Consider the following 18,236-nt stretch of genomic DNA (forward strand, 5'->3'; position numbering starts at 1 on the left):
TACCGCCTCATTTTCAATTAAAGATTCATTTCCTGTGGTAAACAATGATGGATCTGAGAATTTCTCCAAATACTCTGGTCTAGTATTTTTAACTCAAATACACAATAAAATGGCAGTGGATAATCAAAGCAAGGTATGAAATATGGTTGGTCATGGAGAAGTATGAAAAACTAAGGATACATTTGTACATCAGCCACTAGTTTTTGTAAAGCCTTATTATATGTCCATGCTAGCTTCATTATATAGTACATGCTAGTTACATGTTCTAAGCAATGCAAATAAAAGTATATATTTAAGTTATTTTTTTTGCAGATTTAAAGAAGTTTATTAGAAAGATAGAAATACAGAAAATAGAAATACAGCCCCATGCCAGAGTGGCATGGAGGGGTGACTCGAATAAATACACCCTATTTAAGTTATTTTAAAAATAATTTTCCAAATTTCTTTTCTAAAGGTTGCGCTGTATATACATTAGGCAAATGAGATGGCAACACTAAATCTACTATTGCTAATGCAATACCACTTTAATTTGTTCAACTGCAATTAACTGAAGTTCAAAATTAAAGAAATATATTCATTATTATTACATTTAACACTATTAAATAATATAATTTAGCTTAATGATCAAATTTTAATAATTCTGTAAAAAAGAAACCTGGAAAAAAGTGATCTCCTGCTGATATAATAGAAACATTATTTTGATGTTAACATATCTGCATAAGCAGATGATGATACTTTCTATTTTCTATGGCAGAGTAACTAGATTAAAAATTGATCTTCCAAAAAGATTTAGAATTTAGGTTTAGATAATAATAACTGATAATACTTTAATGACCATCTGCCAGAAGTAAGAATACAAATCAATCATAAAAAAGGAGAAAGTACTACACATTTTATGTAGGTTACTGTGCTATCAAAAATGCATTGATCACTTATATTCACATATGTACTATTATAATTTTTTTAAATATATGAGGATTAGAACATTTTAAATGTCATGGAGTTTGGTTCTTAAAAGTCTGATATTTTAATAATAATAAATTTCAGATGAAATACTATACATAGGAGGAACACTGATATATTTCAACCTCATTATATTTTCTGAAAAGAAAGTATTCTACAATGGGTTTTATAAAATCAATATAAATTATGATTGTTCGGGTATATAAAAATTTCTAGCTCTTTAACAATAATCCATCGCAGCTTGTATACTTTACCTCGGTCCATTTTAACTTGCACACACTACTTATATTTCTTATCATTATGACATAAAAATATTATGGCATAATAAAAATGAAAGAAAAATGGTTCTTGCCCAAACAATTGATAATAAGCTAAAAATAAGAGGTCTTAAAGACATTATTCTATTTTATAGAAAATACTCTGTTTTTCACTAAACGGTTTTCACTAAACCCTACATGTATATAAACTTAAACCTGAGACTATTCACTACAGGAGTAAAACTTTCCAATAGGCAGAGTTAATTCTTGGAAAAGAAGACTCTAAAAACAACTCAGAGTGATTCAGGGATTAACCAAGCGGAAAATAGAATCTGTGTCACCATCCTTGTGAAGTCAAAATGGAGTGGATTAAACCCAAATTCTAATTGGTTTGTATGTGTCATTTTGAGGATACAAAAATTCCTTTCAATTCTTTGTGTTCTTTTTTGTTGCTGTTGTTAGTCAAATTTAACTGTCATCTTTCATTTTTCATTCTCCGGTTACCCTGGTAAATAAGTAAGGGCATTTCCATATCAGATTGCATATCCCAAATGGAAATGGCTTTCTACAGTAATGTGCAAAAGTCATCTAGAAGAGGCACAATGTTTTATCCCTGAGTTTTTTATTCTTTTAAAGAGAACATCTTCACTTTGTTATGCACATGGAAATGCTGACAAAGCACTCTCTTAATATAGAGTTGTTTGTGGATTGGCAAACAAACAAATTGTTTGAAACTCAGGGAAGCAAACAATGTATATATAACCCACAATGCATGTATAATGCATATCTTATAGAAAAATCATGATAGGAAGTGAATGGTCTGATTCATAATAGGTTATATTTTGAAGGAGATGAACCTTGTGTATCTATGAGCATACAGATGCATAAATTATTAAATAATTTTACCCTAGATATACTTATTTTTGCATATGTTAACATTTAAACACACTAGAAAAAGCTTTTGAAATTGCTTATGCTAATGCCTACTGCTACTTATTTTACAAAGCAATTCCACTTAAAATAAAATCCCAGGTCTCAAAACGCCAGTTAATGCCAAACAAAGCATACCAAAGTCTAGATATACTAGATATGAAAATCACCAGTGTTTCAATGACTTTTAATTTAATCAAATAAAAAGCATATGTTGAAAAATTCTAAAAACTGTGGTTGTCTATTAATCAGCCTGTTTTCAACAATATATTTTATTGACTATGAATTGCTCAAGTTTGAGAAATCATAATAGTTTTCCAAATGACCATGAAATATACATTTCAACATGCATTTTCCATTTGGGAGAATTAGAATGTAGAGTTAGATATATCAGGTTCTTTTATATATTAAAATATACTATTCATGGAACTATCTCTTTCAGGTTACAAGCTCATGATTCAATCTACTTCTGATTATTTGCAGATGTCTATAGAGGTACCACCATTTCATTGATTTAAAGGAAGACAAAGAGATTAAAGACCATTTTATCATTAAATAAGTGAAAGATCAGGCTAGCACAGTGGGGCACACCTGTAATTTTAGTTCTTGGGAGGCTGGGACAGGCGGATCACAAATACAAGGCCAGCATCAGCAACTTAGTGAAACTCATAAAAAGCTAACGAGACCCTATTTCAGAAAAGAATGGGACTGGGGTATAGCTTTGATATAGAATTTCCCTGGGTTCAATTTTCATGACACACAAAAAGAAAAATATATATTTTTATTTGTTTGTTTATTGCAGTGCTGGGGATAGAACCCAGAGATTTGCAAATACTAAGCAAGTTCTCTACAAGTAAGCCACACCTCTAGCCCTCCGGAGGTCTAGTTTAGACTTTATCTTAATATTTATGAGAGGATAGGGAACACACAAAAATAACTAGAGCATATATCTCAGATAATGGGAGTTAACCTCCATATGAGGATTTAATGGACAACAAAAATATTAACAGACTTATTCTTCAAATACATACACTGTTGCTCTTATACTCATTTTTGATTCTATATTTTCATTACGCCTGTCCTATCAACCCTACTGGAGTAAGAGAACACTTATGAATCAGAAGTAGGAGTCATTAGTGAGGTGATCTTCTCCATGCTTCCAATTAAGGCTATATGACTATAGAATTTTCTTCCACAGAGTTAAAAACAGGGCAGGACAGATGTTTATAATTTATAGAAGAAATGAAAAAGAGTTACAGGAATCTGCTCAGCCATGCATTGATCAAAAGGGAACAAACATTTCTGATTAACTTAACCTTACAAACTCATATTTGTGTGATTATAATTTAATTTTCCAAGTACATTTGCTTATTAAGAGCAATGACAGATGTTCCTCAATGTACAATGGGGTCATATCACAATAAATCCACCATCAATTGAAAATATGCTGTCAAATACATTTGGAGATGGGGAAGTAGCTCAGTGGTGAAGCCTCGTATGTATTAGGGCTTGAATTCCATCCCACAAGCCTCAAAAACTGCATAACACTGTAGAGAATGTGCTGTTTCTCCTCATGATAGTGAGGCTGAATGGAAGTGGGGTTCACTGCCACAGCCCAGCATCACAAGAGAGGATCATACCGCATATCACTAACCCAGGAAAAGGACAAAATTCAAACTACAGTTTCTCGTGAATACATACCACTTTTACTTCATTACAAAGTTTAAAATTTATAAGTTGAATCATCATAAATTGGGGATGATCTGTATACAGGTCAATTAGATATGAGTGTTATTATTCTTGTGATGCATATGTGACATAAAACTAATTCCTTTCACTTTTATTTGTATGTCACTTTTTGAGCGTGTTTATATATCGTCTTCCTTGATAAGCTGCTAGGTGAGCTGAGGCAATCAGGTTTCTGGGTCTACAACACTGAGAGGACGAGACTCTGGCTGATAATAAATTCACCAGCAGAAGGCTTTCTTCTGAGTCATTTCTAAACTTTTCCTGATGAAACCCAGTACCGCCATTTAAGGATTTCCTATACTATAATTGATTCAATATTTCAAAAAATGATTTTATCATCAGCTTCTATTATATCTCAGCTTCTACCCCAAAACAGCTTCTCTTACATTGCAGGTAACAATCTCACTAACTCTTTTTATACTTCTAGATTTAAAGTGTGAGAAAGACTCAGCAACCTAAGACGATATTGAAATTTCAAAGCAGTTGGCTAACCAAAAAATGTCTCACAAGCTAGGAGAAGAGGAGAGGTCAGGATGGTCATTATCGCTCTAATTCATGTATGGAGAAGATTCCACCTTGTAGTATCACAGATAAGGATAAGAATTCTTTAAGCATAATATAATAAAAATATAAAATCTGCTTCCTGTTAACTTAAGCAGCAGAAAATGAATAACCATTAAATGGAGGACCTCCCCAGAGTGAGAAATTATAACAGAAGCATTGCCAGGAATAGATTTCCTGATTTAAATAGTGAACCATGTTGCCTTTTATAAAGTATATGAATGAAATTGGCAAGAGTAGCTAATTAATTATAGCTGATTAGTCTATCAAATCTCTTGGTAGAATAAGCAAAACATTACCATTTTATAATTATTTAGAGTCAATGTACTCCAAGTACAAAACGTTCCATCCATGAGGCATATACATTTTAAAGCTTTTTGTTATTTTTTAAAAAGTTTTACACTTTACTTTTAGATACATGAGAACTAAAATGAGATGGGGCAGTTCATAATATAGAGTCAGAAGAAAGAACACTTTAAATATACCTAGAAAAAGCATGTAAGATACATAGTTCTCTGTTTAATGCTTTGTATGAGTTAATGTCAAATTTCATATGAAAAAAGAAAACCATTAAACTACATTAAAATGATGATCGTCTAGAAATGTACTGACCTTCAGGATCAAGTAGCTTCTCTATGCCTAAATGACTTTTGGCGATGTTGAAAGCGTGTTCCAGTCTTTGTGTGGCTGACTGCTGGCGAACCACACTATTCCAATCAAATAGGTCTGGCCTGAAACACACACATATACAAGTACAAATAATAATCAATCTAGAATGTCCCATGAGATTATCTTCAAGTCTGATTTCTGATTGATAAGCTACACCCACCATCTTTTAAAAAGCAATGGTATTCTTCATTATTTCTCAATAACATTTTTTCTTTTCAACAAGTCACAATTTTAATTCAAAATCCTGTCATTATATACCTTAAATATGCATCATTTTTGTTTTCAATTATACCTCAATAAAGCTGAAAAAAGAAGAAAATCCTGAAGAAAATAATAGGGAATTTATTATACTTTATTCAACAATAAAATATGTTAATCTCATACAATCCTAGGAATTTGAATACTTAGCCATTTACAGGTAACTCACAATTTTATAACCCTACACCACATCTCTTTCTTGTACTCCAGATCAGAAGTGACTGCCCACTCACTATCTCCATTTAATCAATCACAAGCCTAGAGTGTCCCCAAATGATCTGTCATTTATCCCCCATCACATTCTTCAAAGCTCATTTATTTTTCTTATAGTTCTCATTTCCTCAATAATCACCAAGTTCAATCTTAGACTTCTTCAGAAGAAAACCCTGTTTGATGACTCTATCATTATCACATAACACTTGGATGAAAATATACCCAGAATATCTCTGTCCTTCTGCTATCATGGTAATGCCAATGCAAATTCATGTTACTGCAATAGCATACTAACTACTCACTCTCTCCCACCTTTGCCTTTGTTAATCTACTTTCAGCAGAGCTTCCAGAGTCATCTGTTAAATATATTTCATCATATGCTTATTCTCAAATTGTACTATAAGGGAACAAAAGTAGATATAACTGAAATCTACAAGACCAGATAAGATTTGCCTCCTCAGACTATGACTTTGATGTGATTTCTTGCCTCACTTCTAATTCAATCAGCAGGTTAGAGTTCTGCGTTTGCGTTTGCTGTTTCCTCTGCTTGAATTCTCTTCTCCAGAAATGGCTCTTTTCTTCTACTTTTTTTTTTTTTTCCCTTGGATCTTTACTCAGGAATCACATTATCATTGAGTCTTTCTTTTTCCTCTTACAATCTAAAATTTCATGCCCCAAACCAAACACATGTACTTTCCTTTTCTTTTTAATTTATATTATTCTGATGATTACTTACTCCTTATATAATTTATAAATTTAATTTTATATCTCTCGCTTCTTTATGAGAAAGTATAATGTAGAATTGTTGTGGTAGTTTTGTTCACTATTAGAAAACTGTTAAAAATATAGTAGTGGTTTAAAAATATTATCAGCTACATGAGAAAACAGATGAACACATACTATATAAATATAGTTTTACTTGATAAAAGAGAAAACATAAGAGTTTGTAAGATTTAGTTGTTATCCTATGTGCCACCATGCCCAGCTAAGAACGTCTATCTTCTTTTTTTTAAATTTTATTCAGTACCAGGGATGGAACCCAGGGGCATTCTACCTCTGAGCTACACCCCCCGCCCTATTTTTTATTCATTATTTTTGAAACAGTGTCTCTCTGAGTTTCGAAGGGCCTCGCTAAGTAGCTGAGGCTGTCCATGAACCGTGATCCCCCTGTGCACCACCACGCCTGTTAAGAACACATATCTTAACAGAATAGATGTAAATGTTAAAAATATTGTTGATGTAAAAACAGTAATGTAATAGCAAAATTAGAGGTAGAGGAAAAAAAAGGGAAAGTAAGGAAAAGTGTCATGATTTCCTCATCCTCAATGTTGCAGGGAATAGGTTTGGGGGGGAAAGGTGTGTGATGTGAAATAATCCCCCCCCACCACCAGACACACAGACAAACAGAAAAACTGTGGATTCTTGTCCTAAGCTAAGAATAAGTATTCATCGCTTGGACAGCTGCTGCAGATTTAAAGAAGTTTATTAAAAAGATAGAAATATAGAGATAGTTACAGCCCTGTGACAGGGGTGCAATTCGAATGAAAATGCCAACGAACTCCAGTTTACTGAATTTTTATCCTGTCTAAGTCCAGCAGGTCCCTCTGATTTTGGAGATCATGTTACCCCTTATCTCCAACCCCGGCTCTGCTTCTGTTATCTCTCCAGCCGAATTTATGGCCTAAAGGGGGAGACATCTCTGTCTCCAAACACAGGCCCAGATTTATGGCCGGAGGGGGAGGCATCTCTGTCTCCAGACACAGGCTTTTACCTTTCGTCTTCTCCCCAAAATGTGTTAAATTGTTCTTAGGAATGCAAGGACATGTTAGCTAACCCTGGCTTTCTTAGTAAAGAAGACATATTTCAAGATTGGACATCTTTCCCAGTATTGACACATTAATACTTTTTAAACTCTCTTCCCAAAACCAGTACACTCAATATCAGTCAATAGTTCCTTTCTAAACTGGAAGGGATTCTTTTAAAAGTAGAGACTTTAATTTCACTTAAAGAGAAAAATATAAGGAAAATATGATTGTAATGTAAGTAACAAAATTAATAATCATATGTGTTACGGTTTGGAGTTATGGTTTGGGAAACTGTCCCTGGGGACCCCTGTTAGGCTCCTGGACACAATTTCCCTCAAACTGCGGGTTCTTGTCCCAACTCAGGACAGATGTATACTGGTCAGGACTCTTGCTTGAGATTTAAATGAGTTTATTAAAAAGCTAGAAATACAGAAAGCAGTTACAGCCCCTTGCCATTCAGGAGTGGCGGGGGGGGGGGGGCGATTCGATTCGAATGAATTCACCAAAGATTCCTGGACTCTGAGTATTCTTACAGCCAGCCTAACCAGATCTGCTAAGCCAGGTATCCTGCTCTGTCTCCAGCCCAGATCTTCCTAGGCCTTTTGTTACTCTCCAAAAGGTGTTATCTGGAGTCTGGATTTTCCCCACACCCTTGAGGAAGTTTGCCTCTCTTTAGAAATGTAAAAAGGCCCTAGGCTTCTTCTATTCATTTGCTAATTTCCCTGGTACCTGGAAATCTGCCGCCCTCTCCCCACAGCTCCTAGCTTTCTTCACTACCAAATATATATTTTGAAATTGAAAATCTTTCCCAGTACTGGTACACTAATACATTTTGAAGCCTCTTCCCAATACTGGTACAGTATGGGGATGAGAAACAATATCTGTGTGCTTTCCTTTAAAGAGCAATTGCATTTACTGTCAGAAATCATTTTATCAGGAAATAAACATATATAGTACATATTATGATAGCCATCAGAAAAATAAAGCTAGCTAACAGTGACTGCATCTAAGGTAAGAATGGGTTGTTTCACGAAGATAAATTTCTTTGCTTTTTTCCCCCTCACTCTAATGTCTGATTTGTTTGAAAACTACATATTGTTGTAATAAAATAAGGATTTAGGAAGATAATGTAATAGCAATTTCAAAGCTATTGCAACTTTAACTGTATATTTTGAACGTATTTCTAATCAATTATCACTAGGTTTTTCCCATAAAAATAGAATCTGGTTTCTATTCAATTACAGTGTAGTGAACTTTGTGATTTAACACAAAACTTTTAATTTCCAAGGCCCTTTGTTAATCTTTATGCACTATATTAAGCATAAGCCTTTGTTCTGTATAGCTTAGTCACTCAATTATTGAAATTAGGACACCTCATGACTTTCCTAAGTGTACCAATGACAATCACCTTGGAACAGAAAGTTCAATCATTTTTTAGATAAACAATATGAACATCTGTCAAAGACAAACAGGCAGATGATTCATGAAAGAACATTAAACAACTGAGAGGAACCTCTTGAAAAGTAAGCATGTAATGTATAAAGCGATAGTTACTGATGATTCAATATGACAAGGGAAAATATATAAATAATATTTGGAGAGAGATAGAATGGGTCAGGGACAGGGCAAACTGGATATGTTTATTGTATTACCTACAAATATATTCAGAAATAATAAAATGGAATATTAATAAATGTAGCATGTGAATATGCTTTCAGGACTGAAGTCTTCCACTTAAAGAGCAAAAGGTTTAAGAGCCAACGAGGGCTGGATAACCTGATCCTGATATATCTGTTCATCTGCAAATGTGTACATGAAAAGCAAGATCAATATTTTTTCAGGCCTTTTGTCAGAAGTATATGACTGCATAAATGAACATTGACTTATAATGCAGAATGAACATCTCTATCTGTTTTCACCTGACTATATTGAAGCTGTGGAAAAATTTCCTTCTGCCATACTTAGGAAAGACAATGTGTTAACATTGTTTAACATGCTGATTGGGTGTGAGTTGGCCTCCTTTCTAAAATCAGGTTGCTGAGTCATTCACCTGGAAACCCAGTCTGGATGGGGTTAATTAAACCCAGCTGGAGCATGACACCTAACAAAGATGCTTATTTAGAGTGTGTTTGCCCTTGGGATGAGCTTTACCATGAAGAAAATTTATATTCTAAGCTTTTCTAGAAGTAAGATTGGCATAGGAAAACAGTAGACCAATTTAAAAAAAAAAGAAAAATTGACTGTAAAAAGAAAATCAGAAAAGATGCAATCCAGTGGTATTTCAAACATTTTTCAATAAGCAATGCATTCAACTCTGGGTTATGTAAAAGAGGCAATAATACAACCAAAGTAGATCTGCCTTAGAGTAAATGTATATGTGTGTGTGTGTGTGTATATATATGTAAATATATATACATATGTATGTATATATAAAACTATGTATATGTATATATCAATATATGCATGATATGGCATATATGAATAGTACTATATAAATAATATAAATATATTATGTATTGTGTATTATATATGCTATAAATGTATAGATATACATATTTCTCATATTGTCATTGTTTTTGCTTTTCCTTGACCTGTTATTAATTCATTTGTGGATCTTCATAAGAAAAACAACTATTTTGTTATCTGCAGAAATATAATATCGTATGAAATATAGTTGAGGACATTTGGTTCACTATATTACAATGATATATTTTTATGAAAATTCACAGAACTCTCTATTTCTTTATAGAAATTGCTTTGGTATTCCAGAGCAATTGTTTCTTTTGATGTTCTGAGCAGTGAGTCATAGAATTAATTGTTTTGTGCCCTTTGCCTTGGTTGCTAAGAGGCTCAGGGCCTCTTTCAACCCTGAACTAGAAGAAAATACACAGGGTCTTAGGATGCTTGCTATCTAAGCTTGTATCTCATAAGACAAATGTTTCTACTTTTATACTGCTTATCTGATGATGGTAATTCATTTCATTGCATCTACTAAAATTTTGAACCAATTTTAGTTCTATAGGCTTTTATCAAAATATAATTTGTACAAAAAGACCAACCTGAAAAACCAAGTTGGAATACAACCTAGATGTTCTGGAAGCTCCAATTTCAAATATATGATATTTTCCCTCAGTGTAACCAATTTCATGCTCCAGAAACTTCAATATTTCAACTTTATATAATTATATACCAATATGAAAATAATTTTAATCAGTCCATTCCAGTGAATTGTTAGATCAACATGGTAAACATATGTAACATGTGGTATAGTAGGAAATGACCCTGGAATTACACCAGGTAAATATATATTATCAGTATTTAATCAATACTTATAAACATTATTTAGCATCTCAGTACTATCCTTACCTATGACTATGGATGAGGGCATTCAGAGCCAGGCCATCAGACCAGCTGGTGGTGAAGTTGATGACATTAACCTGTGGATAATTACGAGTTGATTGTCGGACCCAGCTCAGGAGAATCTTTTCACTGTTTGTTTGTTGCAATCCAGCCATGATATTTTTCATTACATTTTTGACCTATACATATAAAGATGTTTTTATAAGTAAACACATTTCCTCAAAAAGGACTCTGCAAACAATATGAATGTCCTTGATCTTAGCAATAAATTATGGAAATTTAAAACCAATAACTAATGAGAAGTAACATTTTATTTGGATTGAACCCACCCTAAATTATCAGGAATCTATTCTTAATGGGTTGTGCTTGTGCCATACCATTTATTAAATATGCTTTCTAAGACTTCTGCATTCTGTCATATTCAACTACAAGTGTACTGTTCTTTAAATTGAACATCTTCTAGCTTCCAGTGGAGCGAATAGAGATGTAACTTATTGATAATTAGACTTAAAACACTGAACTGACAACAAGTAACTTAATATCAACCAAGTTTTTGGGTAGGAAGAATACAACTGTAAATAAGAAAACACTTTTCTAAAAGCCTAAGTTCAAATTTTGCCTTTGTTATTAACTAATTGTGTTAACTAAGAAAGAAACTTAGTATGTTCAAACCTCAATTTGTTCATCTATACAAAACAAGATTGTTGAAATCAGTAAAACATATAATCATCCATTGTTAAAATAGAGACCCTGTTTCCAAATAAAAATATAAAATGGGTCTGGGAGTATAGCCTGGAGGTAGAAGGGTTTCCAGGAACCCCAGTACCACCAAAAAATATTCATAACTATAATGCAAGTTATGTTTATTGAATAAACTGAAAAAATCAATACAGAAATATTTGACTATTTTACGTTTTAAAAAGTCAACAAGCTAGCAAAATAAAACAAGAGTATTTATCCCTAAGAGCTGTATATATGAGGCATTAGTTTTAGTTTCATTAATTGGTTTCTGTACATTTGATTCCCTCCTAGGCACTGGGTATGTGAAATGCTATTCAGCAGGTTATTGTACTTCAAATTTTCATTTATCTAAGTAATCCAATGCAAAAATCCATTTTAAGTATTATTTCAAGTTTCATGAATTCAACGATACCTCATTATAGAAAGTACTGCCTACATATTCTATTAAAGTAATATTTCTTAGGCTACGTTTTAAATATAACAGACCCCTATGAGCTACTTAAAGAAAGTATGTAAGCAAACATGATTATTCTTTACCACCAGGGGCTTTCTTTTCAGAAGTGTAAGGTACATATACTACCAAAATTTGATCAGATGATGAATATTTATTGTGCATTCTAAATATGATATTTTATTTTGCATTTTCATCCATGTAGAAGCCAACAAATGCCTTTGGGGTAGATACAAATTTACATCTCCAGTGTTACCTTTTTATAACATACTCAATGCAAATTTTTGGATATGCTATATCTTATACTTATTATAAAATACTTTTAAAATATTTGAAATGATGTTTTAGAAACATGGCAATTGTTTGAAGACATGAAAACTTTGTACTTATTACAATCCCTTTATATCCATATCTGTTATCTAGGGACAGATTATCTTCTTAATTATTCTTTGGCCTGCTTATTTAGTCCATCTCACAGTGAATAAATAGGTCAAAAGTACATAAGATATATAATTTTTCACATCATATTTTAAATTTATAAAATCCACAACCTACATGTATAGCAATTGTAGGACAGGCACTTTGTGTCCTGTGTTGAATTAGGTGAGGAATGAACAGATACTGGCAGAGTGGTAGCGATGGATTTTTACTGATCAGGAAAGTCTCTAATGATGAATGAGATTCATTTGTAAAATGCTTGGCCAGACTGCTTTCTATGTGCATAATGCTAATGGTCAACAGAATATTCAATCCAAATTTCTTAGCATCATTATGCCACTGATTCAGCTTATCAGATTCAGTGTCATTGGCATTGCTTCTACATGGATGCAAATGTTGCTGAGAAAAAGGGGGCAATATATGATAATCATTTGGTATTGTTCTTTTCCTACATAAAAGACAGTTATCATGAAATCACTGAACTAGTCTTAAAGGTGAGGCTGGAAGTAGGAATGAATTTTTCTACACTAAGAGGTTATTGTCTTTAAGAAAAAAATCAATGTAAAGAAATATTTGTAGGTGTGCATAAAACTATACATTTTTAAAGGTACTAGCTGGAATACTGTTGAAGAGTCATTGTACAAAATGACTAGGATTTAACTACGTAAAGGTGTAATGGACAGAGAGACCCATCATCAAGATTATCTTTAAAGAAAGGATTTGTTGCTCACAATGTCATCAGCTGTTACTCCCATCAGAGACTACCTGAGCTGCAGAATTCTGTCACACTTATACTCTTTCCAGGACAGCCCACACCCAAGGGCCTGATGAAAGGAAGTTATATTAACACTCAGCCATTTTGGTCCCACTTAGGACAATGAAGGGTCATCATAGCTTCCAGGTTCATCACAAGGTTGAATAAGGCTGCTGGTGTGTCTGAATCACAGCTGTAGCTCTTTCTCTTTCCAGTCCTGCCACCTCTACCCTTCCCCAGGTATTAGATCCAGGACCATAGTGTAATAAACTTGCCCTCAAAATCTGATTCACAGAATCCAAATTGTGATTAGAATGCATTGCAGTGCATATATATGGGTGTAAAGAGGTAGTAATAATCTTATGAAAGGAGGAGTTAATTTGTTTGAAGCTCTGCAGAAGAGGAGAGCAAAAAACTGTACAGATGTTAGTAGGTAGGCAGGAGTTTCTTGAAAGGTCTTTCAGCAGTGAAAAAATTCATCATTTTCTCATCCTTCTATGTTGTATAAATAATAAATAATACAAAAATTCTAGTGTTGCTTTGCCTTGGCATGGAGTTCTTTCCTTGACATAGCCAGTAAGGATGAGAACCTGACTTCTGACCACTGTTACCAAGATTAGTTTTTATCTCCAGCTGAGTTTACTACTATAAAAAGGATGGTTTGCACTTTAAAAAGTCAGAAGAAAAAGATGTCAAACGCTCATTGTCTACTTCACAATTTTGTTCAAAGCCACTTTCTCTTGAAAATATGCATTATTTTTCAGGTTAGCAATTTTATTTGAAGTGGAAACTGGAAAAACAGTGACAGTAAAATAGAGTTGAGATTCCTGAGTTCTCACAAGTTCAAAGAGAAGTCCTCTACAGTATTATTAACAACATAGCATGTGGCACTGGAAGAAAGGATTCACATCTTTTTGTTTTCAATGCCATTCTTAATCAGATTGATCTGGAAAGTACATTAAATTGGCCAGTGTCCTTTAATCTTTGCTGAGATTCAAAGACTTCTAGTATTGATTAGGAAGTCACATATATGACCTTGATAAAAATATTTTTTGGATACAATGTGTTATGATGAGGAGTATTGAGCAGGAGAATTTCTTTTCAAAAAAGAGTGCTTAGATAGAGTAACATGTTGAATGAAAAAGATGAGATAAGTAGGCAGAGACAGGGAAGCATGTACATCTTTGCAATCACAAGGATATGGTAATTCAAGGACACAGGTGGATCGCAACAGGGTATAAGAGAAGTCTCAGACAAGACTGAAAATGCATTCTTCTAATATTTCTGCCGGTAAAAGTCCCTCCTACACATGGCAATTCCACACCCCAAATGAATACTGACAAGCAAATGAAGAAAATATGAAAGTCTTGAAATTCTTTCTTGAAGTGAGTTGAGACAGAGTGGGAAAAGAGTTTTGAAGAAATAAAATAGGATGCTATTTTATGGGATAATTTGGATGATAAACATAATTAAAAGAGCATTTTTGAAGCTCTGAGCATGCACAAAGCCTAGTTCTCCTCCTTGCTTTGCCACAATTGACATCTGCTGTACTCAGTATGACCTGTCAACTGGGGTCACTCGATGACAAATATGTTACTAAGCCATACACAATTGAAAAAATGTTAAAAACTTCCATAGCAATTATATAGAGTACTATGTAAATTGGTTGCATTTAATAATAAAAAAGAAACTTGGTCTTGTGTGTCTTAATTTTGGAATGTTTCAGTTTTAGTATCGGATTAGGAGGAAACCCATTCTTCAAGATATTTTGAGAAGTACTGAGCAGCAGAAGGGAACCCATTTGGTTGAAGGTGTAATATGTCATATTTCAGTTTTTATTTACATCACTACTTGGAACGACTGGAAATTGATCAACTTGGGTTCATCTGGGGCTCTCACGTGCTAACCTCTGTTGTCAGAAATAATGATTTCTCTGTGTCTCTGTCTCTGTCTCCACATTACTATAGTAAAGTACCACTGAGTCTACTCAGAGTGCTCATAACAAGGAGACATGGGGCCAATCAGAAGAGCAGCACTGCTTCTGATTTGAGTAGGTAAATCTCTGGCCTAGAAACTACAATGCAAACTGAGATCAATCTACAATTCAAGTTAAAAGCCAACTCTAAGAAGCAATGTATTGGTAACTACTACAATAGGGAAACACCTGAAATATTATGTTCATATTTATAAAAGAAGCTAGACACAAAAAAAAGAGCATGTACAATGATTCCACTTGTTATCATTTCGATTTAAAATGTCCCCAGACCTCGTGTGTTATACAAGGAAGCCATGTTCCGAGACAGAACTTGACTGCTGGGGAAGGGTCCCTGTGGGTATGTCTAGAGACAGTGTTTTCCTGCTCTTCTCTCTCTGCCAGGATGCCCTGAAGCCTTCTAGGCAGGACCATGACCTCTAAGGTCTCAAGCACGGTGAGAAAATCAAATTCTTCTTCCTCTAAATTCTGCATGTCACATGTTTGGATTACAGCTGTGTGAATACTGAGTAAAACAGCACTGATATGAAAAGTATTTAGGCAAATATGTAGTAGAAAGAGATTAATGACTGCATAGGTTTGAAGTGGGAGTGAAGAATGACTGCAAAGGAACAGGAATTTTATTTTTAGGGTGGTGGAAAAGTGCTAAAGTTAGATTGCCATAATGGTTGTACAACTGTGTAAACAACCTCCAAAATTTACTTGATTAGAGGAAGAAACTATACCTTCCTAATGATAGTTTGAGAAGCTCCCAAGCAACATAACTAAGTTGGATTAATGCATGATGAATTTTACACTGAGGACAGGTAAATATATGGTATCAAAGTAATACATCAATAGAAATATTTTATTTTTATTTTTATTTATTTATTTATTTTGGTGGTACTGGGGGTGGAACCCAGGGGCTTTCTACCTCCAGGCCATACTCCCAGACCTATTTTATATTTTATTTGGAAACAGGGTCTCACTAAGTTGCTGAGAGCCTCACTCAGTAGCTGAGGCTGGCTTTTGAACCTGTGTGATCCTCCAAGCGCGGGGATTACAAGCATGCGCCACCATACTCGGCTTAATGGAAATATTTTATAAAAACACAATCCTTACAAGTAAAAAGGCAGTCATACCTTAGGGATCCTCCAAATTCTTGTAAAATGAAAGTGCTAGCCAACCAATGTTATTTATATGATACAATGGCATACTCTACTGAGTGCTTCATAGATATTCACTCATTTAATCCTAATAAGAAATATGCACATGCTCTTTTTAATTTTTCTACTTTTAACAGTGTGGAAGCTATATCCCCAAAATACATAATTTTATATTCAATGATACTAAGAAGATAAGTGTGGAAGTTTAAATTTGTGCTTGTATTGGTTTGATATATATATATATATATATATATATATGATTATATTTAAGTATATGTATACTCTTCATTTTCCTAAAAATCTTTGATCTAAATAAAAGAGGTTGAATAAATACAGATACTTCTAAGACCCTATGCTAAAATGATAAATATAAATGCAAGCCAAGCATGGTGGTACTAGCTTATAATTTCAGTACTGGGGAGGCTAAAACAGAAGGATTTCAGGTTTGAGGCCATTCTCAGCAACTTAGCTAGGCCCTCAGAAACTTAATGGAGGCCCTGTATCAAAACGAAAAACAAAATAGGGCTGCAGGAGTAGCTCAGAGGTAACATGCCCTAGTACCCCCCCCGCCCCCACAGAAACTGCAAATTACAAATGAGCTTATGATTTGACTTTATATGTATGTGTGTATATATATATATATATATATATATATATATGGTAGTATACTTATACAAATCTTCATATTCTACTAAATTTTATTGACATCAGTTTATACTAAAATATATAAAATCATTAAACGTTCATCCTTTGATAATGATTTAAAAATACCTTTCATTTTACAAAATTCTGTAGCTTCACATTTAGGCAATTATAGAGCACATATATTTGTGGAAAATATTTTATTATCCTATTGTTGGGAGTTAATCTTTTTTGCCTCATCCTCACCCAAAGAAAAAACACTTAGATAAATATGTACCAGAACCTTTTTTATAATTTCCAGATCCCTAATATCTCAGCTAACGTGAGTTATGCCAATTTAAAAGGCAGCACTAGGGAGATGGCTTGGTATTATTACTGGAATATGTGTTTATTTTGCCAGTTGAGGGTAAAAATAAGAGTTATGGAAGATAAGCAATATGTTACTCAAAAAGAAATCATTCATCAGGATATTTACCTGCCAGTGGAGGATTATATTCCAAATCAGACCAAGAGTCAGTTTATGATTTCCATCTACTATGTCAGTGCTTCCAATATTCACTAAATCAACCTGTCAAAGAGAAAGAGAAACATTTGAAGGAGCCCAAATAATTCATTGTAAAAAAACAAAATGTGAAGCTAATTGCACTTATTATTACAGGCTAGCAGCATTATACCTTTAAAAATACTCTAAAAATGAAACTGAATGTATTTGTAAATTCATTTTGCATAACAAATGAGCACCGCAAACACATTTACAGGGACGAGAACTAAAAATTATCAGCATAAGAATAGACTACTGCAGATTAAAGAGGTCAATTAAAGAATCTTCAAACAAAGTGTCTAACAGTGATAACTCATATAAGTGCCTGAAATTAAGACATCCTTCCTGGTACAAAGTTAAAACTTAGAAAAAGAAAGTTCATAGGTCCTTCCATTTAGTTCAGTGGAGTGCTGTTATAATTAAGGGTAACTGAGTTTCACTGAAATGCCCCTGCTTTAGGAAAATATTATAACTCTAATAAACAATAGAGCTAATGGTCAGCTATATTTTCCCTACCCAGGACTGGATTTGGGAATGAAAATTTAGCCAGGTTTCTTTTTCAAGTCAAGTCTTCATGCTATGTTCTAGATATGGTTTAATCTCCCAAAAGCTCATATGTTGGAAGCAGTTTCCAATGTACTGGTATTGAGCAATGGTAGAAACTTTTAAGAGGGGGAAACTGGTAATAAATTAGTCATTAGGGGGCATCAGCTTGAGGGGGATTAACATCCATTTGCTATCAGAAGGCTAGATCTGGAAGACTTGG

The 18,236-nt window shown here is 33.7% G+C and overlaps 1 protein-coding gene across 2 annotated transcripts in view; it reads right to left on the reverse strand.

The window, feature by feature from the left end:
• DMD (dystrophin) overlaps positions 1-18,236 on the reverse strand; it is a gene marked incomplete at both ends in the record, with an annotated part of 2,101,015 nt that overhangs the window by 1,703,445 nt on the left and 379,334 nt on the right. For both annotated transcript variants that reach the window (XM_080719244.1, XM_080719243.1), the window contains 3 exons: positions 5,073-5,191; positions 10,772-10,944; positions 17,405-17,497. In XM_080719244.1, the coding sequence (XP_080575370.1) occupies positions 5,073-5,191; positions 10,772-10,944; positions 17,405-17,497 (385 nt within the window). The remainder of the gene's footprint in view (positions 1-5,072; positions 5,192-10,771; positions 10,945-17,404; positions 17,498-18,236) is intronic.

Source organism: Muscardinus avellanarius (genome assembly GCF_963383645.1).
Source record: "Muscardinus avellanarius genome assembly, chromosome: X".
Taxonomy (NCBI): domain Eukaryota; kingdom Metazoa; phylum Chordata; class Mammalia; order Rodentia; family Gliridae; genus Muscardinus; species Muscardinus avellanarius.